The sequence below is a fragment of the Lissotriton helveticus genome, chromosome 2_2, assembly GCF_964261635.1.
Source record: "Lissotriton helveticus chromosome 2_2, aLisHel1.1, whole genome shotgun sequence".
NCBI classification, from domain to species: domain Eukaryota; kingdom Metazoa; phylum Chordata; class Amphibia; order Caudata; family Salamandridae; genus Lissotriton; species Lissotriton helveticus.
The window spans coordinates 488,991,804-489,013,270 of record NC_136060.1 but is presented as its reverse complement, the minus strand read 5'-3'; the positions used below and the strand labels follow the sequence as shown (position 1 = coordinate 489,013,270).

The following is a 21,467-nucleotide window of genomic DNA, read 5'->3' as shown; positions in this document are numbered from 1 at the left end:
CGTCTACTCCTCCAAGATATCAATTGGGTGGCTCAAACAAAAGAATGGATTTTAGAATTTTTTTACCGAAATAAGGGTACCCCAGAAATCTTGTCAGTCTGGGGAGGGTTTAAGGCAGCTATCAGAGGCCAGATGATTGCGCCCACAGACACGCAGATGAGAGAGAGGCGGAATAAGATCAATAAACTTCAACAGGATGTGTCTAATGCTATACATATGAGAGATTTGGGGAGGGAAGATGCGGCGCTGCAACTGGGAAGGGCGAAGGCAGCATTAAAAGAATTTTTTGTAATTGAGGAAATCAATAGTTCCAAACTTATCAACAAAGAGTTTATGAGGAATGCCAAATGGTGGGAAAAATGCTAGCCGGGCAAACTAAAACCAAACAGGAGAAAGCCATAATAGTGGAGATCATTGATCCTAAAACGCAAAATATTGTTAGCGATAAAGATGATATAGCTCGGGTATTTTTGGATCACTATTCCCAGCTATATTCCACGAAATATGAGGTAGAGAGATTGTATTCATGAATATTTTGATGAAGTTAATCTTCCAGTTCTACCCGGTTCATTATCTGATCAACTAGAGAGCGAAATGTCAGCATTAGAAATTCTAGATACAATGAAAATAATTGCCGGGGCAAAAGCGTGTGGTGCAGATGGGCTCCCAATCGAATTTTATAAAACCTTTGCTAAAGAATTGATTCATTTTTTGGTTAAATTATTTAATGTTTTTAGATTGGGAGGATCTTTTCCTTTAGATTTTAAGGATGTTAATTCATATCGGCCGATCAGCATTCTTAACCCTGATTTTAAGATCTTAATGAAAATGTGGGCCCTGCGTTTCTCCCCGATTGTCCAGGCGTTAATTCACTCAGATCAGTCAGGCTTTGTCCTGGGAAGGTCTATGTCTTCAAATACAGGGTTTTTAATTCAGGCTTTAGATTTTGTTTCTAACAATAAAATTCCTACTTTGATTTCAATGGTCGATGCGAAAAAAAGCTTTTGACCTGGTGAATTGGGATGCACTTTTCATTGGAATGCAAAAATGTGGCTTTCCGGCTCAGACAATTAATATGTTGAAAAATATTTATCAGGATGCACAGGCAAAGGTGGTAGTTAATGCCAATTTGATAGGGGCAATTAACATCAATCGCGGCACCAGGCAAGGCTGCCCGATGTCCCCCATCCCGTTTACTTTTTTCATTGAGCCACTAGCAATAAGAATACGCGGAAATCATGAAATTAAGCCACCGATAGTAGGAATGGCAAAAGTTAACTTATTTGCCGACTATATTATTTTATACCTTCATCCTGATAAATTAAATCTTGATAAAGCTTTACAAGAATTCAGTCAGTTCGAACTGATTGGTGGATATAAAATTATTCAGAATAAAACTAAAATACTGGTACTAAATTCGGATGGTAACGTTTTACCTCCAAACTTAAGATTAAAAGCATTAAAAAAAGAACCGATCAGATATCTCGGTATTTATGTCTCTAATCAGTTCGATCAATTATTTAGCTTGAATTATGAAGCAATGCAAAACAAAATTAAAACTCTACTGGAGAGATGGACGATTTTACCATTAACTCTGATTGGTCGGGTTCAACTTATTAAAATGTCTATCCTTCCTTTATTGGTTTTTCTTTTTTTAAACGTACCGTTAAAAATTAACTCGTGTTATTTTAGAGATATTGAATCTTTGATCAAGGATTTTGGTTGGAATAAGAAAGTTTCAAGGGTGAAATTGAGTATACTACAGCTGGGAACTATACAAGGGGGCCTAGCTTTACCGAACCTAGGTACATATTATATGGCAGCAATAGTAGATCTAACAGCACGTTTACTAAAGCCCAATGGACAGCTCGATATGTTTTTTTACGGAAAAATGGTACTCGAGGCAGGTTCACAAGTTCCAATTTTTCAAAAACTGCGAAATTACCAAAGAAGACTAGGTAAAAGACCATTCGAGATATTTCATATGTGGTGGATTGCACTACTTGAAATTAGAAGAGCGTGAGATCTTGGGGATTCAAATCCATTCGACCAAACTTAAAAAATGGACGGACTCAGGTTTTGGTGATTTTAGGTTCTTTTCTGAAATTTCTTCAGATCATAAACTTTATACATAAATATAATTTATCAGCAGGTGTAATGCCTCTGGCTTCTGCTCTGTATAAAGTGAAATTAACAGGAGAGGGGAATCGGTATAATTCTCTCAGAAAGGGTGAAGAATTTCAGTTACTTGATGAAATTCTGGATAAAATTTCTCAAGAAACGAACTGTTCCTTCTCGAGGCAGGATTGGGAGCGGATCGTCCAGTTGGGAACCAAGGCTCTCAGAGCGGCCAATTTTAAGAGGATGTCGTTTTTATCTCTTTGGCTGGCTTATTTTACTCCTAAAACTTTAAGTAATTGTTTTTCGTGAGTAGACAATAAATGTCTTAGATGTCAGCTGCATGAGGGAGGCGATTGGCTTCATATTTTTTATACATGTTCGAAATTGGTGAATTTTTGACATAAGATCTTTTCCTCAATAAGTCAGGCTATCAACAAGGTGATTGAACCTGAAGCCGAGATTGCCTTGTTCGGTATTTCAACAAAGAGAACTGATTTGTCCAGTGCAGAAGAAATTTATATTGCAATCTGCACTTTAATCGCCCGTTCTCTAATCCTCCAGAATTGGAGGTCATAGGAGGTACCATCCTATTTTAAATGGGTTAACATAATGAGACGGACAAAAATTTCGAAGAAACTTATGCCAAAAGAGTGGGGTCAGTGCTAAAATTCACAAAAAGTTGGAAATATTTTACCAGTTGTGAAACCACTACTACCACATGGAACTTTAGAAAGCAATATTTAAGTACAGGTTAGAGAAGGGAATACTTTTTGCCGGATAAGTAGCACTTTTGCACATAGCACTTTAGCACTTTAACATTCTACTACTTCAGCACTGTAGTACTTTAGCACATGACACTTTATTAATATTAATAGTCTAGGCTAGGCATGTTAAAATGTCTCTTTTGCTGGGATTTCGCATAAGCAGCTTTGACTAGACTATGATATTTTGCATCTGTATTTTAATTATTGAAATTGTTAAACTGTGAGTGGAAAATGTTTGCACTCGGTACTTGGTATTTTCTGGTTTAATGCATTCTTGGTTTGCCTGGCATCTAAATGTATATTAATGATTATTGCTAAATGTTATGAATTATTGGATTTTACTTGATTTCGCTCAATGTCTACAAGAATTCCCTGATGTATTGATCTCTGTATAAAGGTTTTTTTTATTGTCTTCTGCTCAAAAAAAAATTAAAAAAGAAAACGTAATATATGTCATTTTAATTTGGCCCAGATGAACTTTAAATTACTCTGACACAATCCACAAAAGTTTAAGAATTTTGCATTATGCTTGTAATTTGAAATTTTTAAAATTACAGAACGTCACGTAATAACACATAGCTCATAGCAAAATTTTACAGTAAATGTTCTGGAATATCTGAAATGGCCATAATACGAGTTGTCATTACTTGGCACACCTTTTTTCTTAGAGCTCATTTTTTACAGTGAAATGTGAAAAACTGATGTGAGTGTGCATTTCATACTAAAATATAGCCTTGAATGGTGGATTTGAATCTTATCTACTTATGTGTTATTTTGCAACATATTTTTAAAATGTTCATGCAATTACGTGAAATCAAACAACACAAATTTCTCATAACCTTCATTTTGATTATAGTATTTAGTTGTGTGTGCATTCAAGTGCTTTTTTAGAAGAAAAACAACTGGTTGAACATTGATTCATTGTGTGTAATTTTTGTGCATTACTGTTATGAGTTTCTCGCCCACTTCTGACTCAGTCAGCCTTTGATTGCTTTGTCTGAATACCCTGAAAGTCAGCTTTTACATTCTGAACTCAGTAACAAATATACAAGGAGATTTTACTTAGTGAACTCTCTGAAAAATGCAAGCAGTAGGAGTTTACGTTGAAAACACTGTGACAGTTACAATAGGAAGAACTTCCCTTTACGAACCCCTTGACTCACACGATTGAAAGTGGCTATACTGTATACATTGTATAACACTGAGGGACTTTCTGTCACATAGCTGTAGTTCAAGTGGTGCTAGAGATGTCTTATTTTCATTGTGGGCATTCATCATGTTATGTCTTCTATTTTTTTTCTTAAAGTGTTTCTTCTTTTTAAGAGTAAAACAATGGCAACTTATTTTTAAACTTATATTTAACCTCTTTAGTTGCTTCAATTTTGTTCTTTTACATTACTTTTTTGTTTTAATTGTAGATATTCAACACCTGAAAAAATGTGGTAGAAATTCATTTTGCCTTTGAAACTACCACAATGTTTGCCTTAGTCACATCTATGAAGTGTTTATTTTAGGGACTCATCCTTCAACCTAGTCCTTGGTGTGGCAGTCACTTGCTCTTGGCAAATCAACAACCCCTGCTACTCTAACCAAAGACATTGGCATTACAATCAACACTGTTCTTGTCTTCTGCCCTTATATCAGCAAGATCAAGCAGCTAACTCATCGTGTTTGGACTATAGGAATGCATTCTTTTTCGGGTCAATTAAATATCTTATATCATCTTGAGGTTGTACAAAATGCAGATGCCACATTTATTGCTTTATTTATTTCAGTTCGCATCCCTTAAATCCAAGTTTTACTTTCTCCGCAGGTTACAGGTGAGTAAATGGGTCTTGTTTGGGACACTGCACTTGCTGGCACTTGTCCTGAGTAGCTCAGATCTCGGATTCTACTATATATTCTCTCTCAAATGCATTTTTTCCTCTTCTTATACACTCTTTGTTGAGCTCAAGTTCAGTCTCTCTACTTAGTTTTCAATACTATTCCCTGTAAACAAAAGGTAAAAATGTACTCTGGCATTTCAGTGACGGTGAGCAGTGTGGCTGTAAGAATGCTGAGTGCAGCACATTAAAGCCAGACCCATTGACTTTGCCAATGCTTGGTTTCCCTAAAGATGCCCACTTCCTTCCTAGACGGTTCTTATTGTTAGATGTCCCTACTTCATTCCTGACCCCCTCCTTGATGAACCCTTCCTGCCACACCGCCCCTTCCCCCCACACACACAGTGCCAACTTGGCTACAGCTTTACTTTCACTGCAAACATGTGTTGCCAGCTGAAAATCCTTGACCTCATGCAAGGCTGTTGTATTGAAATACCCTAAAAATGTCAAACATGAAATGAGTCGCCCATGTGTGTTGATTCACTAACCACAGATAAGGGTGTCTGTGTCAGAGAGAGGACCCAGACAGATGTGAGAGGGAGGGGATAGTGGCACGGAAGCTGCGTCATAGTGAAAAATGGTACCCCCCTCTGCAGAATCTGACCAGGGACCCCTGAGTCTCCCATATCTCACAGATATTCATTGGCTTTGGGCTGAATCTGGGGCCCTGAAGGATGGCTGCAGGGACCTTCATTCCACCCCTAGATGGAAGGGAACCGAGGGGGGAAGAGGGAGTGGCATGGGCTGCTTGGTAAAAGACTGCTATAACCAAAATGTACTTACAAGTAGAGTCCGGGATCTCAATCGGGAGGGGTGGCACATACCCTGTTGAAGATACAACAACGCAACAATATTTAGCAAGACTGAAACATGCATCACTCCATGGACACAAAAGAGGGCCAATAAACCCTACACAGGGAGGTGTAGGCCTACAACCAGTGGAATTCCCGACTACAACCCACCCCGCCACCCAGTGTCCTCGTAAGGATTTTTGTGGCTCCTTGGCAAGACATATTTCAACTATTTTTTGTGATCTTGTTTACCATGTACTTTAGCATTGTTTGGAATCATGCAGGCTGGGATTAGCAGGCCACCATGAATATAATTAAAATTGGTATTTGTATATAGGGGCCCCAAACAAATGTCATACCCAGTATCCCCAAAATAATTAAAATGACGTGCTTTCCAAAACCCACTGAGCCTGGGGTGTTCACATTAAAGAATATCCAGAGGATGTGAATTATCTTAACATGGAAAACAATTTATGATATGTCCTGTGCCCTTTTTCAAGTGTGTAGCATCCTGTTGCGGGCCCCCAGGGACTCTGAGGGGTGCACATGGAGGGTTAGGGGGTACCTATGGTACCCCCCTGCATTTCAATGTACAATGTGGCAGGCACCGCAAGCTGCCTGCCACGTTGTGCATTGAACGGCACAACTTGCCTTTGTGGCATTGAGGCGGGTGGTGCTTTCAGCACCGCCCGCCGCAATGTTACAAATGCGCGATGCACCAGCCAGTGTGGCGGGCACATCCTAATTGTGGGTGCGGGACCGCCGCAAGCATTGCGGGCGGTCCCTATTCCCGGGGGAATGGCAGGCAGACTAATGACCCCCATGGTATTATTAGATTGCGGGGGCTTGACTTTCAAGGACTTTCAAGGAACGAGAGGTTGTATTAGGAATAAATTGTTGGAAATTTTGCAAAAATACATTAATAAAGATTAGGGCAAACATGTATGTGACTCCGAGGAGGTCTTGCCCAGTGAGAAGAGGAATAGAAAGAATGGGAGGGAAGGAAAGGGCCAATCAAAGCAATCCGAAAGACTCTCATTACCTTGAATATCCCCCTCACATTTCCTCAGAGGGAATCCAGATGTGACGTTCGGAACAAGATCCATCTGAGTAGGGTTTGGGAGGCTCATGACATTCTTTGGGTAGCAGATACCCCTGAAAATGAAACAAATCTTGTTACCTGCAATATCAGCTAGACATTGAAATGTAAGATTATCTTGGAGGTGTGATTAGCGGGCGTGAAAAGGAGAGCTGGACGAGAAATGGTTGACCGCTTTTACTCACATACCTCCAAACCAGAGCATTGTGTATGGAGAAACTAATCAAGGGTAACATGAAGACCCGAGAAAGGCAGATAGTAGATACAACAGTGAACAGCTGGGACAGCTAGAGAACAGACTGCTTGCACTGGACAGCACCAGCGATATGGTAAAAAGTAATTGGTGACATGGCATAGGTACGACAGTGCATTGTACCTGATGGGCGCCGCTTATATACACATAAGCTCACGATGGACAATTGAGAAGCAGTCCACAACCGAATTACACTAGGATGGCATTGAAGATGTTCAGTGCTGACAGTAACTTTAGTCTAGCAAAGAAGTCTGGACCAAGTGTGCAAAGAATAAGTCCAGAAGCTCACATGATTAATATAAGGAAATTCACCTTTCGGCTGTTCTCCCAGATTATTTTGGTTTAGTTGAACTTGGATGCAAGTTTTGGATTCTGGCTAAACACCAACCACAGCACAGGCTATGACCATTAAACGTGGTAAATATTTGGTTAATCGTGATTGCCATATATGACTTTTAGGGAAAGCCATATTTTGGAGCAGCGAAATTGCACCTTTGGCCCCAAAGTCAGATATCATATCCGGACATCAGTGTGTCCAGACAATGTAGATCTTAAAAGTGTAGACCATAGCTGCAACAGTCAAATGTCAACCTACACCTTTTATACATGCCTAAGAGCCTGTTTCACACATTAGCTAAGTCACCTCTAAGTATTGGCTTGGAGACCACAAGGCCTGGGTGCATAATGTGTGGAAATGAGATATGCCACATACGAAGTCTGGAAGTCTTTACAATAACAAGATTTGAAAGTGTGTTTCACTGAATAAGCTGAAGCGGTTCACTGATAGAATATCGATGTAAAAAATATTGAAGTTCTAAATATTGATAAAAATATCAACTACAAAAATATCGACTCCCTATACTTAAACAGGTAAGTATAAAAATATCGAATCAAAAATATCTAAGTTAACTAAATATAAAAAATAATCTTAATTTATAAAAAGATAAACACACAAACATAATAATTTATACATATACATGTATTTAACTGTTATGGTTTTTTAATATTTAAACAATAAAATTATAAATAAATAAAATATATATATCAATAATTAGAAATACATTGTATAATAAATTAAAACATTACATTATTTTAAAAAGTTCAAACTTACATTTCACAATACAACAAATGCAACAGTAGGGAAAATGTTGGATAGGAAAATAATTAAATTTACTATTCCCACTCCAAAGAGTGCAACAGTAGGGAAAGAATTGGATAGCGAAGGGGTAAATATTACTATTCCTACTCCAGCGAGTACAACAGTAGGGAAAGTGCTGGATAGCGGAGGGGTAAAAAAAATGACTATTCCTACTCCAGTGAGTGCAACGGTAGGGAAAGTATTGGATAGCAGAGAGGTAAAAAATACTATTCCCACTCCAGTGAGTGCAACAGTACAGAAAGTATTGGATAGCAGAGGGGTAAACATTACTATTCCCACTCCATTTAGTACAACAGTAGGGAAAGTGTTGGATAGTGGAAGAGTAAAAATTACTATTTCCACTCCAGTGAGTGCAACAGTAGGGAAACTGCTGGATAGGGGAGGGGTAAACATTACTATTCCCACTCCAGTGAGTGCAACATTAAGGAAAGTGTTGAATAGCAGAGATTTTTTTTTTACTAACATTTAAATAATAGAATAAAGTTAAAAAATCATAAAAATATTGAATAAAATATGATTAAATATATTAAACATATAAAATAAACACATATTATAATATAACAAAAAGCTACACATCTTATATAAAATAAATTAATAAATACATTTATAAACAATATTTAAAAAGAGGAAGTATTAACAAACACAATTTTTTTTTAAAACATAAATGTATTTATCCTGTTTCCTACCCTATAACACAACACCAATAAAAAAATCTTAAAAAGTTTTATTAAAATGTATTTACATAAGATAATTAATACTCATTAAAAAAATCATAATAAAAAAATAAACATTCATTAAATACACATGCTTTAACACTGTACTATCCACAACACACACCTAAATTTAGTTACTCAATTACCATAATTAATTTCAAATTAAATAATTTAAATTAATTAACAACGAATTACTAATTCATCAATTAAAAAGGAATTACTTCCCACCCTTCCCCCATTTACACCTATAAACACCACAAAACACACATAAAACTAATTACACATTGACCAAAATTAATTACAAATTAATTATTTAAAATTAATTAACAACTAATTATTAATTCATCAATTAAATATTACGTCCCACTCTTCCCACAATTTACACCTATAAACACCACAACACACACTTAAAACTTATATTGGATGGTATTTTCAACGGGTTTAGGGCTATCGTTCAAAAAAGTAAATTCCATTTCTTGAGCGCAATTGTCGACAATATAAAGCATATAAATAATTAAAACTAGACATAATAGACATTTAAAATTCATTTTCATTATCATTTAAACTGTTATCCGTAACTCCAGGTGGCATTATATATAGCTCTAAATAATATTCTCTTATGTTTAGCACAAATTACAATACTTTAAAACAATCAATTAGAGCTCAGCCTTGTAGCACCATTAACCTTCGGTACATAAATTGATCATTGACATGATACTACATATTCACTGGAATTATGGGCCTTACAGTTTTTACCCTACTTTTGCCCTTATAAAACTTACATTAAATAAGAATCTACTCACACTAAAAACTATTTTTTTGTGAGGTATCAGTTTTCAGTGTTCGTCCTGCTTCTATGCAATATCTGATATTCAAATTGCGTCAAATGAGTTTAATCCATTTGTTCCTCGGTTGGGCATACGCCGGACTGGTGAATTATATATGTAAATCAGTTTCCTTGGACATATTTTGGCATAGTTCACAACATTCGCTACTGTTACAATCTTGATTTTTGGCCCACTTTAATGTGTTCATATTTGTCTGTAGCACTCCATATCTAAATTTCATGTATAAGGATCTGGCCAATTGTGGATGAATTTCATCTTAGAAGGACTCGAAACTGGCTACCTACATAAACAAAAGGAATTTTATTGTTAGTGAACCATTGTCCCTAGCATAAAACACATTGTTTTGAATGTTAGTCCAGAATCTAGATTTAAGCAATGCCCTAGAAAGTGATGTTAGCTGTGTAGGAAACTCCTAGAAATGGTACAGGCCCAGTTTCTCTAACCAGGTAGACATGTTTGAGCCACAGAATGTTTTTGCTCTGGTCAAAACTCAGGATCTCCTCTAGACCTTCCTTATAATGGATCATTTCTGAGGTTGACCAGAGCCAGACCCAGTATAATAAAGGCCTTTAGATTGCATAATGGTCTGGTCCTTTAATGTTTAGATCCATTACAATTGGGATTAAAGGTGTGCATACAGGCAGGGTTAACAATCTTCTGACAAATGTATTCTCCTCTGGTTCAAAGCTCTTTTTGCAATTAGGCCCCCATATTTCTGCCTCATAAAGAGAAGTTGATTGAGCTCTATGTTTGAAAACCTCTGGGGCGGAAAAGACTGCCTTTGAAATGCTGCTTTCATGTTTCTTTATTATGGGCAACGTATTCTGGAGCAAGGTAATCTTGTTTTTTTTTAGTTGTGGTTACCAAGACAACTTTGTATCCAGGGTTATACCCAAATAATTAAAAGATTGAACATATTCTATTTTTTGGTTGTTGATTAAATGTAAATGTATGTGTCTTGTAAAGCGCACTGCTGCCCTGAGGCGTCGTGGCGCTGTAGACCGCTGGGGAACCCGTCCTGGCTATCCCTGTGAGATGGTCCCTACTGGGTATCTCCAAGGTGAAACCAGGCATCCCCGCCGAACGTGGGGGGACGTTGTAGAGATGAGGCAAGCTAATGCCCCGAGTTGCCGAGTGTGATCCCTGGTTAGGGTAGGCACCGAGGCGAGAATTATCGAGTCCGCTGACCCTGGTCCACGACCCTGCCCCGTCGGGAATTGAACCCTGGTCCCGGGCCGTTCTCTGCTTCCGGGTCTGCCGCCTCTAACCAGTGAGCCACACCACTCCACATTACTAGATTCTTTCTAAAAGACGTATGAGGGTTTATAGCCATGTATTTAGTTTTGCTGGCCTTTATTTCGAGGCCCTTGCTCTTACAATATGTATTGAAGGAGTCCAATAAGCATGGTAGGCCTTTGGGGGTTTGTGATATTAGTGTTGTATCGTCAGCAAATAAGAGTGCCGGCACCAAATCCCCCCCAACTTAGGCGAGTCATTGGTACACCTGAGCAAATATTTTGGGATGTCATTAACATATAATGAAAATAGGGTGGGCTCCAGTACACACCCCTGGCGCACGCCCCTTTTGACCGGGATGGCCTTAGTGAGTTCGCCCCTCGGACCCCATCTTACTTTGGCGTAATGGTCCTCGTGTAATTTTTTTATCTGTATGAGCATTTCATCTGGTAAACCTTGAGATTGCAATGATTCCCAAAGTAAGTTCCGTAGGATGAGGTCGAAGGCGGCCCTAATGTCTACTAAAGCAATATACAGATGGCCCTTTTTTAAAGTAATGTATTCCCAACACAAACAAATAAATCTAAAAGCCTGATCAATTGTGCTTATTTTTTATCTAAAACCCGCCTGAAATTTGGAGAGCACACTGTTCTCATCAAGCCAGCCGTTTAATCTCATTGAAATGTGCCTAGAGAAGATTTTTTGTAAATTGTTGATTAACCCTATTGGTCGATAATTTGTGGGATCGTAACGATTGCCCTTCTTAAAAACCGTCATTATCTCTGCCCCTTTCTATGATTCAGATGTGGGAGCACCAGATGCAATGGCATTGCATAAACGATTTATATATGGCCCCCATGTACTGCTATCATGCTTCAACATGCCCCCCAGAATTTTATAGGGCGCTTTCCCTGGCTTAACTGCATTGATTGCTGTTAGCGTTTCTTCCAAACTGAAATGAAGATCATTAGTATTATAATTAGCTACAAAAGCTACACTTACAGGGGTTTCCTCACTTTGAGCAGCCGCATAAAGACTGGTTTTAGGATGTATGACGTTACAACGCAGGCTATTACAACGCCTGCCTTTACAACGCGGTTTTTACATCGCAATCCATTACAACGCATAGTGCTTTTGGGTGTTGGATAGTGAATAGTTTAAATTACTATTCCAACTCCAGTCCCCGTGGACACTAGGGAAGGTTACTGGATAGTAAATTAACCTATTTCCTATCCTAGAGCGCCCACCAGCGCAATGCGTTGTAATAGTTTGCGTTGTAATGACCGCGTTGTAATGGTAGTGCGTTGTAAAAGTTTCGTTGTAAAGGTTGTTTACCCTGGTTTTAGCATCAAGGTAAATATCCTTAGTGTCCTTACCTGTTTTATTGCCCGTTGTAATTTGGTACCAAAAGCCTACTTGGTCCCTTGATTTAGCTGCACTAATTAGGTCCGTTCCAAATATTATCCTCCCATATTCTTTTCGCATGGTTAAGAGTGCATTTATAATTAAGCCTTTTCTCCTTTATGCCCATTAGGTCATTTGTTTTAAGTGCCAGTATGAGATCAGCCTTTGCTTCCCGACACTCCTTGTTGTACCATGGATTGTCTCTTGTCTTTGGGTCTCTCCCACTACGGTCTTTATTATTCTACTTACAATGGGAGATAAGCTTTCTATCAGTGCATAGTGTGCAGCCAATGTCGGAGACTCGACTGGTGAGGCCATGTGTAGGGAGACAACCTCTGCAAAGGTATCATATATCTGCGTTATAGCTTGGATATCACCTAGAATATGTGGCCACTTTACTGCTCGTCGATTGTTACTAACTAAAATGCCATCTGCTGCGATATTGCTATCTTCATTATACTCTATACAATCAATAAAATGATCAATTGCTAATGTCAAGTGTGACAGTGATCACTATCAGTTCTGGAGTCTATTTTCAAATCAAGTAGATTTGGCCAAAACTCGATTGATACCAATAAATAATCTAAATGGCTCTTGCAATTGCCTCTACTGAAAGTAAAATTCTTTGGTCTATCCGAGGATAAGCGATCATTACATGCTCTAATTCTCTGCCCTGTTGTCAATTTCATAATTTGTGTGGCAGCTATTGTTCAGGGCAATGTTGAACTACTTTTAAGAGCGGGATTGTTGTTTGCTATATCTTCCTCTTCAAAGAGGTCCTCAAATCCCACCACTGGCTTAAAATTACAATTCAGATCACCTCCTATGATTACCATAGCACCTGGCTCTAATAAATTAAAAAAAGAGTCAAGGTGTTTGATTACCAGGGATTCTTTTGTGGTTGGGCTCGGCCTATTATAGATGTTTATCAAATATAGTATTTTCTTATCCCATGTTTTAATTTTCACACCTAGCAGGTCCTGCGATGGTATGTCCAATTGGGGTAACTCTAGTTTGAGAGTAATTCTTATCCATATGACAAGACCCCCTGATGGCATGCCTCTAGCTGATTGGGTAGCATTAATGCAAAAGGTCTTTAACCCAACTTTATGAGGAGTGTCTAGTGCCCAGGTCTCTTGCAGTAGGCAGATGTCACTTTGTTCAATATATTTTAGCCATTCGGTGTCCCTGAGTTTCCTATTTAACCCAGCAATATTCAAGGACGTTAGACATAATTCTGGTGTCTTCTGTACTCCTTTATGTTGTTAGGGCTAGGCGATTTAGATGTTTCCTCTAAGGGGGGGGGGGGGCTGGATAATGCTAGGCAGTGTCCCACAAGACTCTTCCACCCATGGTCGACCCTTATGCTCAGCCATAATAATGCAACCATTTTCCTCATCCTGTTCGCCTTTTGGGCACTGAGTAGATGGAGGGCCTATCTGCTCAATATTACTGCTTGACTGGTTTACAACTATGGGATAAATATAATTTTATAAATTTGTTAGTTGTCAGTCTAAGGCATCTAAATCGGATAACGCCTGGAATCTATTTTGGAGAGATATCGGAGTGTTGGCGTGTACAAAATTCATGGCGTGGGGTTTATAAAAGTAGCCTAAAGGGAGCGCAAAGACGCAGGATTTTTGAGGGAATACCTGCTCTTGCCTACTTAATACGCTTTGAAGCATGTGCGGTCCACGGAAATTTATTATTATACAATCCCCATTTATTTTCTTCTGGGAATCATCAATCCACCGTCAATACATTTAATATAAATAAATTACTTCCCACCCTATTCGCCTGTAATCATACAACCCGTTATGGAACTAAAAACACGAAATTCAAATAAAAAATGTTTACTACTTAAATTTTAACTCATATAATAAAAATACAAACAATTCTTATACAAAAAAATACATCACATAAATATAAAATATATACTAAAATACATAAAGTTAATAAAAAAAATCGATATTTTTACCAACTATATTTTTGCAAACGATATTAAACGCTTCGATATTTAAAACATTGATATTACTTACCTAAAATCGATATTTTTCACCACAATATTTTGCCTGTCGATATTTCTGACCCATGATATTTTTTCATCGATATTTGTGCAAGTCGATGTTTTTACAACGATATTCTTGCTTTGCACCAGCTGAAGCCGTTATCCATGTGATAAACGCCTTCTAATAAACTAAAACTAATATTTTCTTATGTCAGGAAAAGCCAAAACAATATAATTGTGTCATGTGTAAAATATCTATTTGTTTTGGTAGACAATGATAAACGTGGATTTCCCAAAAATTATTTATGGAAGAAAATTGTTTATCCATGTCTGATGTCTCAGCTAGTTCTGCCAGTCTCCTCCTCCTGGTTTGGCAGCAATCAGATTTCTCCAGCCCATATGAAAGACATGAATAACTCATATTAATGAACAAAGGGATTTAAGGAGCAGTTGAGCACAGGCAGAACTAGAATAGAAAACAGGGGATATAATTGCATACAACTCCCACCTCAAGTTATGTAAGAATGCAATACGAAAAAACAGATGACTTATAAAAGCCAGGGAGAAAAGGTTTGTTATTGCCCACAGCCACAGTGACTCTTGACACCCCAGAAGACACCCTGGACTCTAAACCAGTTGATGGGGATTCTCGCTGGCAGAGACTGGGAGATTCTCTTTTCAACTGGCCAGGGGTGACAGAGCTCTGCATTGTGGCACTGGATTTCTGCCAGCACAGAATAACACTTACTGTGCTTGATTTTTATGAATGTTACACGAAGGACTAAAAAAGAGAGATGAATCTTGAAGCTTTCTTCGGATAGGCTTATGTGCCATTGGAAATCACAAGTCAGTGTCCGCTACACGAAAGTCTCTTCATCCAGATAATTCAAAACACAAGTGGACTTGGAGAAGAATTCAACTCTGTGTCTGCCTGAAGAAAGGGCCAAACCTAAGATGTGGAAGTGTTTCTCAAGGGTCAAACCAGTCGCCATCTTACAGCCCATAGGGGATAAAAGACAACTGCATCTTATGGAAGAACCAGCAAACAACCAGCTGACCATTTGCCCAGTGGTTCTGAGCTTTAGATTGTCAGACAATCAGGCTGGGTTATAATACATTATACGACAAGCAGGGTGCATGAGAGGGACCTAAGAGGCAGTGGGAAGGTAGAGGAATGTGGAGTGGTAGGAGTACTAACGGGTATATTATCACAAATAGCGATAATTATCGCTAAATGCGCTTAGCCCATTTTTTTTATCGCAGCCTATTATCGCTGAGATAACGTGCTATTAGCAACGTTTATCTCTAAAGCGACAAAATATCCGGCTCAATGCGTGGATATCGCTGGAAATCCAGCGATATTCAGGCATTATCGCTAATGGCAGACTTAACCTGAATATCCATCCCCCATAGGATGTACAGGTTAAGTCGTGGTCTGAGCAGGCATTAGGTTCTGCGATATTCGCGCTTAGCGCGATTATTTTTATCGCTTCGCCTGGCTTGCTAATAGGCGATAGCTGTGTTAGCGACTGTTTTCAGTCTCTAACAGTTTGGGTATGCCCACTTTGCATGTCATTAGCGATAAATATCGCTGACATGCAAAGCGGGCTGCAAACCTGTAGCTATCTCCTATAAGCTGTCGCTAACTGCTGTTAGTGACAGCTTGCTAATAGGGCGATAAAAATATCGCCGCTTAAGCGGGAAAAAGTACAGCTAAGGCGGAGATATCGCCCTTGCTAATATGCCCCTAAGTGAGAAAACAAAATATTTAGTAAAATAACCAGTATTTTTGAGGATTTTCAAAATAGAGTGAGAAAGTGTTGGCATTTTTATCTGTCTGGATGTAGAATTCTTGCTGAAATCCGACTGACATCTCACAATATCCGACTGAAATCACCTGTATCCAACTATTTATCAGAAAACACAGTTATTAGGGGGGGTGTAAGACCCCCTAAAGCTATGCCCTGGTTACAGAGGCTTATTCACTTTAACAATGCCGCCTTTCGGCCTCTACTTCAGAGCATGCTGCACTGTGCACCTACAATCCACAGCTCAAGACACAGGGCCCAAGAGGCACACAGCTGTGCCCAACACCTAAGCTCAGTCTGCAGTGGCTTGAAGCAGCCACCAAATAACTCACTCTGCCCGTTTTGGGCACACGATTGACCCACCTCTAATCTACTTGGGTCTCCCACAGGTGTTTCCAGGTGAGACTTTTGACTAACTTTACAGGTGAACTGGAAAAATGGATTTCTCAATGATCTATATAGAATTCCAAACACAGTGGTAACAATGAAACAAAAGAACTGCAAAGCTGTCTTTCCTGGCCAGCATCTCCAATACTATGGGGTCTATTACGATGTCGGGCGGATATCCTCCGCCAGGCTGGCAGTGGCCACCGCCAGCCTGGTGGAGGAAATCCGCCCAACATCTTATTGCCCAATTCCCCCCCACCATATTAGGATGGTGGAGGGGACCGTGGCGGTATGAAACATCGCCCGCCTGTTTTCATATTACAATGGGCTTTTACTGATGCTTTTCCGTGGCGGCAATGCCGCCACGGAAAGGCATGCGGAGACTCCCTGCAGGGGCCCCTTGCGGGCCCCCTGGGAGTCCGTGGCTTGGGGGGTGCCTTGGGGGGTGCACATGGGGGGTACCTATGGTACCCCCCTGCATTTCTAAGTGCAACATGGCAGGCACCGTGCGGTGCCTGTCATGTCGCACTTAGAAAAGCACAACTTGCACTTTTACCATTGCGGCGGGCGGAGATTTCTGCTCCGCCCGCCGCAATGGTACTATATACAGGATGCGCCCGCCTGTGTGGCGGGCGCATCCTAATGCCCTGATCGGAACCCCCGCCCTTAAGGCGGCCGTCCCGGGTCCCGGTATGATGGTGGGCGGACTAAGTCCGCCCGTCATCATAATGGGACCCTATGTCACCTACATGAAAAAAAATTAAAATGGTGGAAATGTAGCCAGAAAGGCAGCTTCTTTTAAAAGCCTGACAATGGGCTTCTAAGTTTACATTTTAAGATATATTTTTTAAATACACATACCAGTGGATTCTGCACATGGTAAGTGTTCAGATTCCTGACCATCATTAAAGATCCCATAGCACTATGTTTTAAAAATAATATGTTTAATCAGAAGCAAACTTAAGTAAAATCTATTTCAGTGGATCTAGGGACTCAAATGAGGTTATATTTTAAGTAATATAGATCATGGTTGGCTTTTCTTAATTTTGAATACATTTGTATTACTATTTGAATGACTAGGCAAGGGCATAGTGTGCCTACCTGCTCTGGTTAAAGGTATGTTAGAGCAGTTCACTAGACATGAATTGTAATTGTGGTAAGATATTTTTCTGATTATCTGCTGAAGAAGGGTCAGGCCTACAAGTTGCCAGAGGTCATGTTTGCTGGTGTGGTCCATCAAACAACAGAAAAAATCTCCAATGACTGCCATATGTGTCACCAAACATGGCTGCCACTGTCACAGTATGATCTGTTAGGCATTCTTAGCTGTCTGTTGAAACTATTTTTCAACCTTTGCCCATAATGGTATTTTATAGTGTAATGTCACAGTTTCGTTATTTTATTATTTGTGGGAAATTCTATTCTTTTAATTAAGTTTCCAGTTACATTTTTTCATTTGTGGGTGATGTATAGAGCGTGAGGCTACTGCGTGGATTATTCCGGCGCTGAATGGGGCGAAAACCCCCTTAGGTAAACAAATACTACCATAAACCTTACTGCCTCAATGACGTTTATTTATAATGTGTTTTAAAAAACGAAATCTTTTCAAAATATTTCTTTCTACTTTTGAATATATATATATATATATATATATATGTAATAGGAGTCTTTCACGAAGTGAATTGCATGCGCTCTCAGACAAGAAGGCAAGAAGAGGGTCAAAGTAGTTGGTAATGCAGTTTAATGCACAACGCGTTTCAGCAAAGAAAGCCTTGTTCACGTGCAACCCCACACTCATAGACACCAAGTTTAAATAAAGTTGTTTCAGACTGTAGGCTCATAGTCAACAACAAAGTAGGACTAGCAAAGATACGGTTATGTGGCAGACATTTTGGAATGGTCAAACGGAATATACATCGTTTTTATAAAATCTTGCTCGTATTCGATGAATGATACACACAATTAATGAATAATTCATGCAAATTTGCAAATCAATAATTATAAAGCTGTACCATGTAATCAAAACAATTGTTGTGGAGAAATCCCATTTTGTATGAGAAGATCACACAATCCGAATATCGGCTATTGCGTTAGCCAAGTGGCATCAAGAGGTGAAAATGAGGCACATACTATGCATCTATTGCCAGGAGAATATTATGCAGCACTAGTCCCATTGGCTATACTTAGACAAATATATATACATGCATGCCAGCAGCTCCGGACTGCAGAGCAATCTCTGCAGTAATCCAATCAGGCTCAATGCGCTGCAGAAAAACAGCACACAGCTCAAATTAAATCAAATCGAAACAAAAGTTAACAGCACCCCATGCTGCATAGCTTATAGAAGTGATAGTCCAGCATAAAAAGTAAAATACACTTGCGTGGCGTGGATCTCTACCAACAAAAATTCTGTAAATATATGTATAATACAAGTGTGTGAAGTCCATCCTGGGCCTCTGTGGTAGGCATGGATCCGGGCAATGGCTGGGGAAAGTATTACTGAATAAGTGTCACCATCAACCCAACCATAAAAAACAAACAATGGTTGGGTTGATGGTGACACTTATTCAGTAATACTTTCCCCAGCCATTGCCCGGATCCATGCCTACCACAGAGGCCCAGGATGGACTTCACACACTTGTATTATACATATATTTACAGAATTTTTGTTGGTAGAGATCCACGCCACGCAAGTGTATTTTACTTTTTATGCTGGACTATCACTTCTATAAGCTATGCAGCATGGGGTGCTGTTAACTTTTGTTTCGATTTGATTTAATTTGAGCTGTGTGCTGTTTTTCTGCAGCGCATTGAGCCTGATTGGATTACTGCAGAGATTGCTCTGCAGTCCGGAGCTGCTGGCATGCATGTATATATATTTGTCTAAGTATAGCCAATGGGACTAGTGCTGCATAATATTCTCCTGGCAATAGATGCATAGTATGTGCCTCATTTTCACCTCTTGATGCCACTTGGCTAACGCAATAGCCGATATTCGGATTGTGTGATCTTCTCATACAAAATGGGATTTCTCCACAACAATTGTTTTGATTACATGGTACAGCTTTATAATTATTGATTTGCAAATTTGCATGAATTATTCATTAATTGTGTGTATCATTCATCGAATACGAGCAAGATTTTATAAAAACGATGTATATTCCGTTTGACCATTCCAAAATGTCTGCCACATAACCGTATCTTTGCTAGTCCTACTTTGTTGTTGACTATGAGCCTACAGTCTGAAACAACTTTATTTAAACTTGGTGTCTATGAGTGTGGGGTTGCACGTGAACAAGGCTTTCTTTGCTGAAACGCGTTGTGCATTAAACTGCATTACCAACTACTTTGACCCTCTTCTTGCCTTCTTGTCTGAGAGCGCATGCAATTCACTTCGTGAAAGACTCCTATTACATTAATCCACCGGACTGCTTCGCCGGTATTTGCGCCACCTTCCACGGGTTCCAAGTGCTCCAGAAGAAGCCTTTATTTTTCTCATATATATATATATATATATATATATATATATATATATATATATATATATATATATATATATATATATATATATATATTCTTCCCACTCTCCATACGAAGAAAGATTCGCACTCACAGGTACTTTTTAAGTGTTATCTTTTATTCCAACAGATTTGCACAACCAACGCGTTTCAGTGTCTACTGACACCTTGATCACGGTCGGATGTTCTTTCTCTGTTTAAAGCATATATACATTTTTTACAAGTTTGTTAATCACATGACTTCCTGTTCCATTACAGATGGCATTCAGGTAAATGTAGTCTGTTCATGACATATTGCATTTCAATCAATTTTTCAAGTCCATTTCCAATCCACAGTGTATAATAAACAAATTAAGGTTCATTTGTGGCAATAAATTTTAAAGAAAATACCCTAAATGATTTTGTCAAATAAGCTATAATTACACTTGAAATTTCTAATTATGCCCTCCAGTGGGCAATTCATATACTACTTTATACATTCTACATAATTAACTTATTACTTAGAATTTTGGGCATAGTTTGTACTCACAAATTAATGCCTCTGTTAAATATCTTGTATATCGATCACAAGGGGAAAAAAACGGGTAGGGGAAATGAATTAGGGTCCAGGGGAAGGGGAAGAGGAGGGATGGGGAAGGTTTTAAGCCAAAGGGATGGGAATGTTAGAGGAAAGGTTAATTAACCTATTCATTCTTGGAATTCAGTCGTTCCGGACTAATACGTTTCTTTGGAAGTCAAATTGTATACATGTGCTGGTTATAGGAAGTGTACATACATCTCCTCATCCTGATTAAGTCCAAATGGGGTAAATGTTCTCAATGAAAGAATCCAGCCCGATTCACATTGCCGGAGTCTTGTTTCTCTGTCCCCACCTCTTACGTGTTTATTCACGCTTTCAATACCATAGAATTTCAGGTCTTTCCCATTACTGTTGTGTTTGTCCTCCATGTGCTTCGCAACCGCATTGCTTCTGTCTTTATTTGCGGTAGCTCTCACATGTTTCAAAATTCGGAGTTTTGTTTCTTTTTTTGTACTCCCCACATATTTCAGGGGGCAAGGGCATTCAATGATATACACTACGTATGGTGTTTTACAGTTTATGAATTGCCGAATATTCCATTTTCTGTTATTGAAGCCTGTGAATGTTTTTGTATTTTATGCAATCTGACACGCTTTACAGCTAGAACATTTTACAAAGCCAGTTGTTTTTAGCCAGTCCTTCTTTTTACTTTGATTTTTCCAATAATTACTTTATACTAGTTTTTCCTTTAGGTTGCCTGCTCATTTGTATGTTACTTCCGGGTGATTCCCTACTATTTCTGCCACTGTTTGGTCCATTGTTAGGAATTTCCAAATCCTTCTCAAAATTTTTGTTATTTCCTTAGACTCTCCTGAGTAAGTTTTTATGAACCTTATCTTTCCTTCTTCAGGGGTGGTTATTTTTTCTTTCAGGATTTCATCCCTTGTTGTTTCTC

The 21,467-nt window shown here is 38.9% G+C and overlaps 1 protein-coding gene across 3 annotated transcripts in view; it reads right to left on the bottom strand.

The window, feature by feature from the left end:
- Positions 1 to 21,467, bottom strand: part of LOC144821563 (plasma kallikrein-like) — a 276,797-nt gene that overhangs the window by 22,861 nt on the left and 232,469 nt on the right. For all 3 annotated transcript variants that reach the window (XM_078678747.1, XM_078678749.1, XM_078678748.1), the window contains 2 exons: positions 6,602 to 6,714; positions 5,552 to 5,593 (listed from right to left, as the gene is read on the bottom strand). In XM_078678747.1, coding sequence (XP_078534873.1) covers positions 5,552 to 5,593; positions 6,602 to 6,714 — 155 coding nt within the window. The remainder of the gene's footprint in view (positions 1 to 5,551; positions 5,594 to 6,601; positions 6,715 to 21,467) is intronic.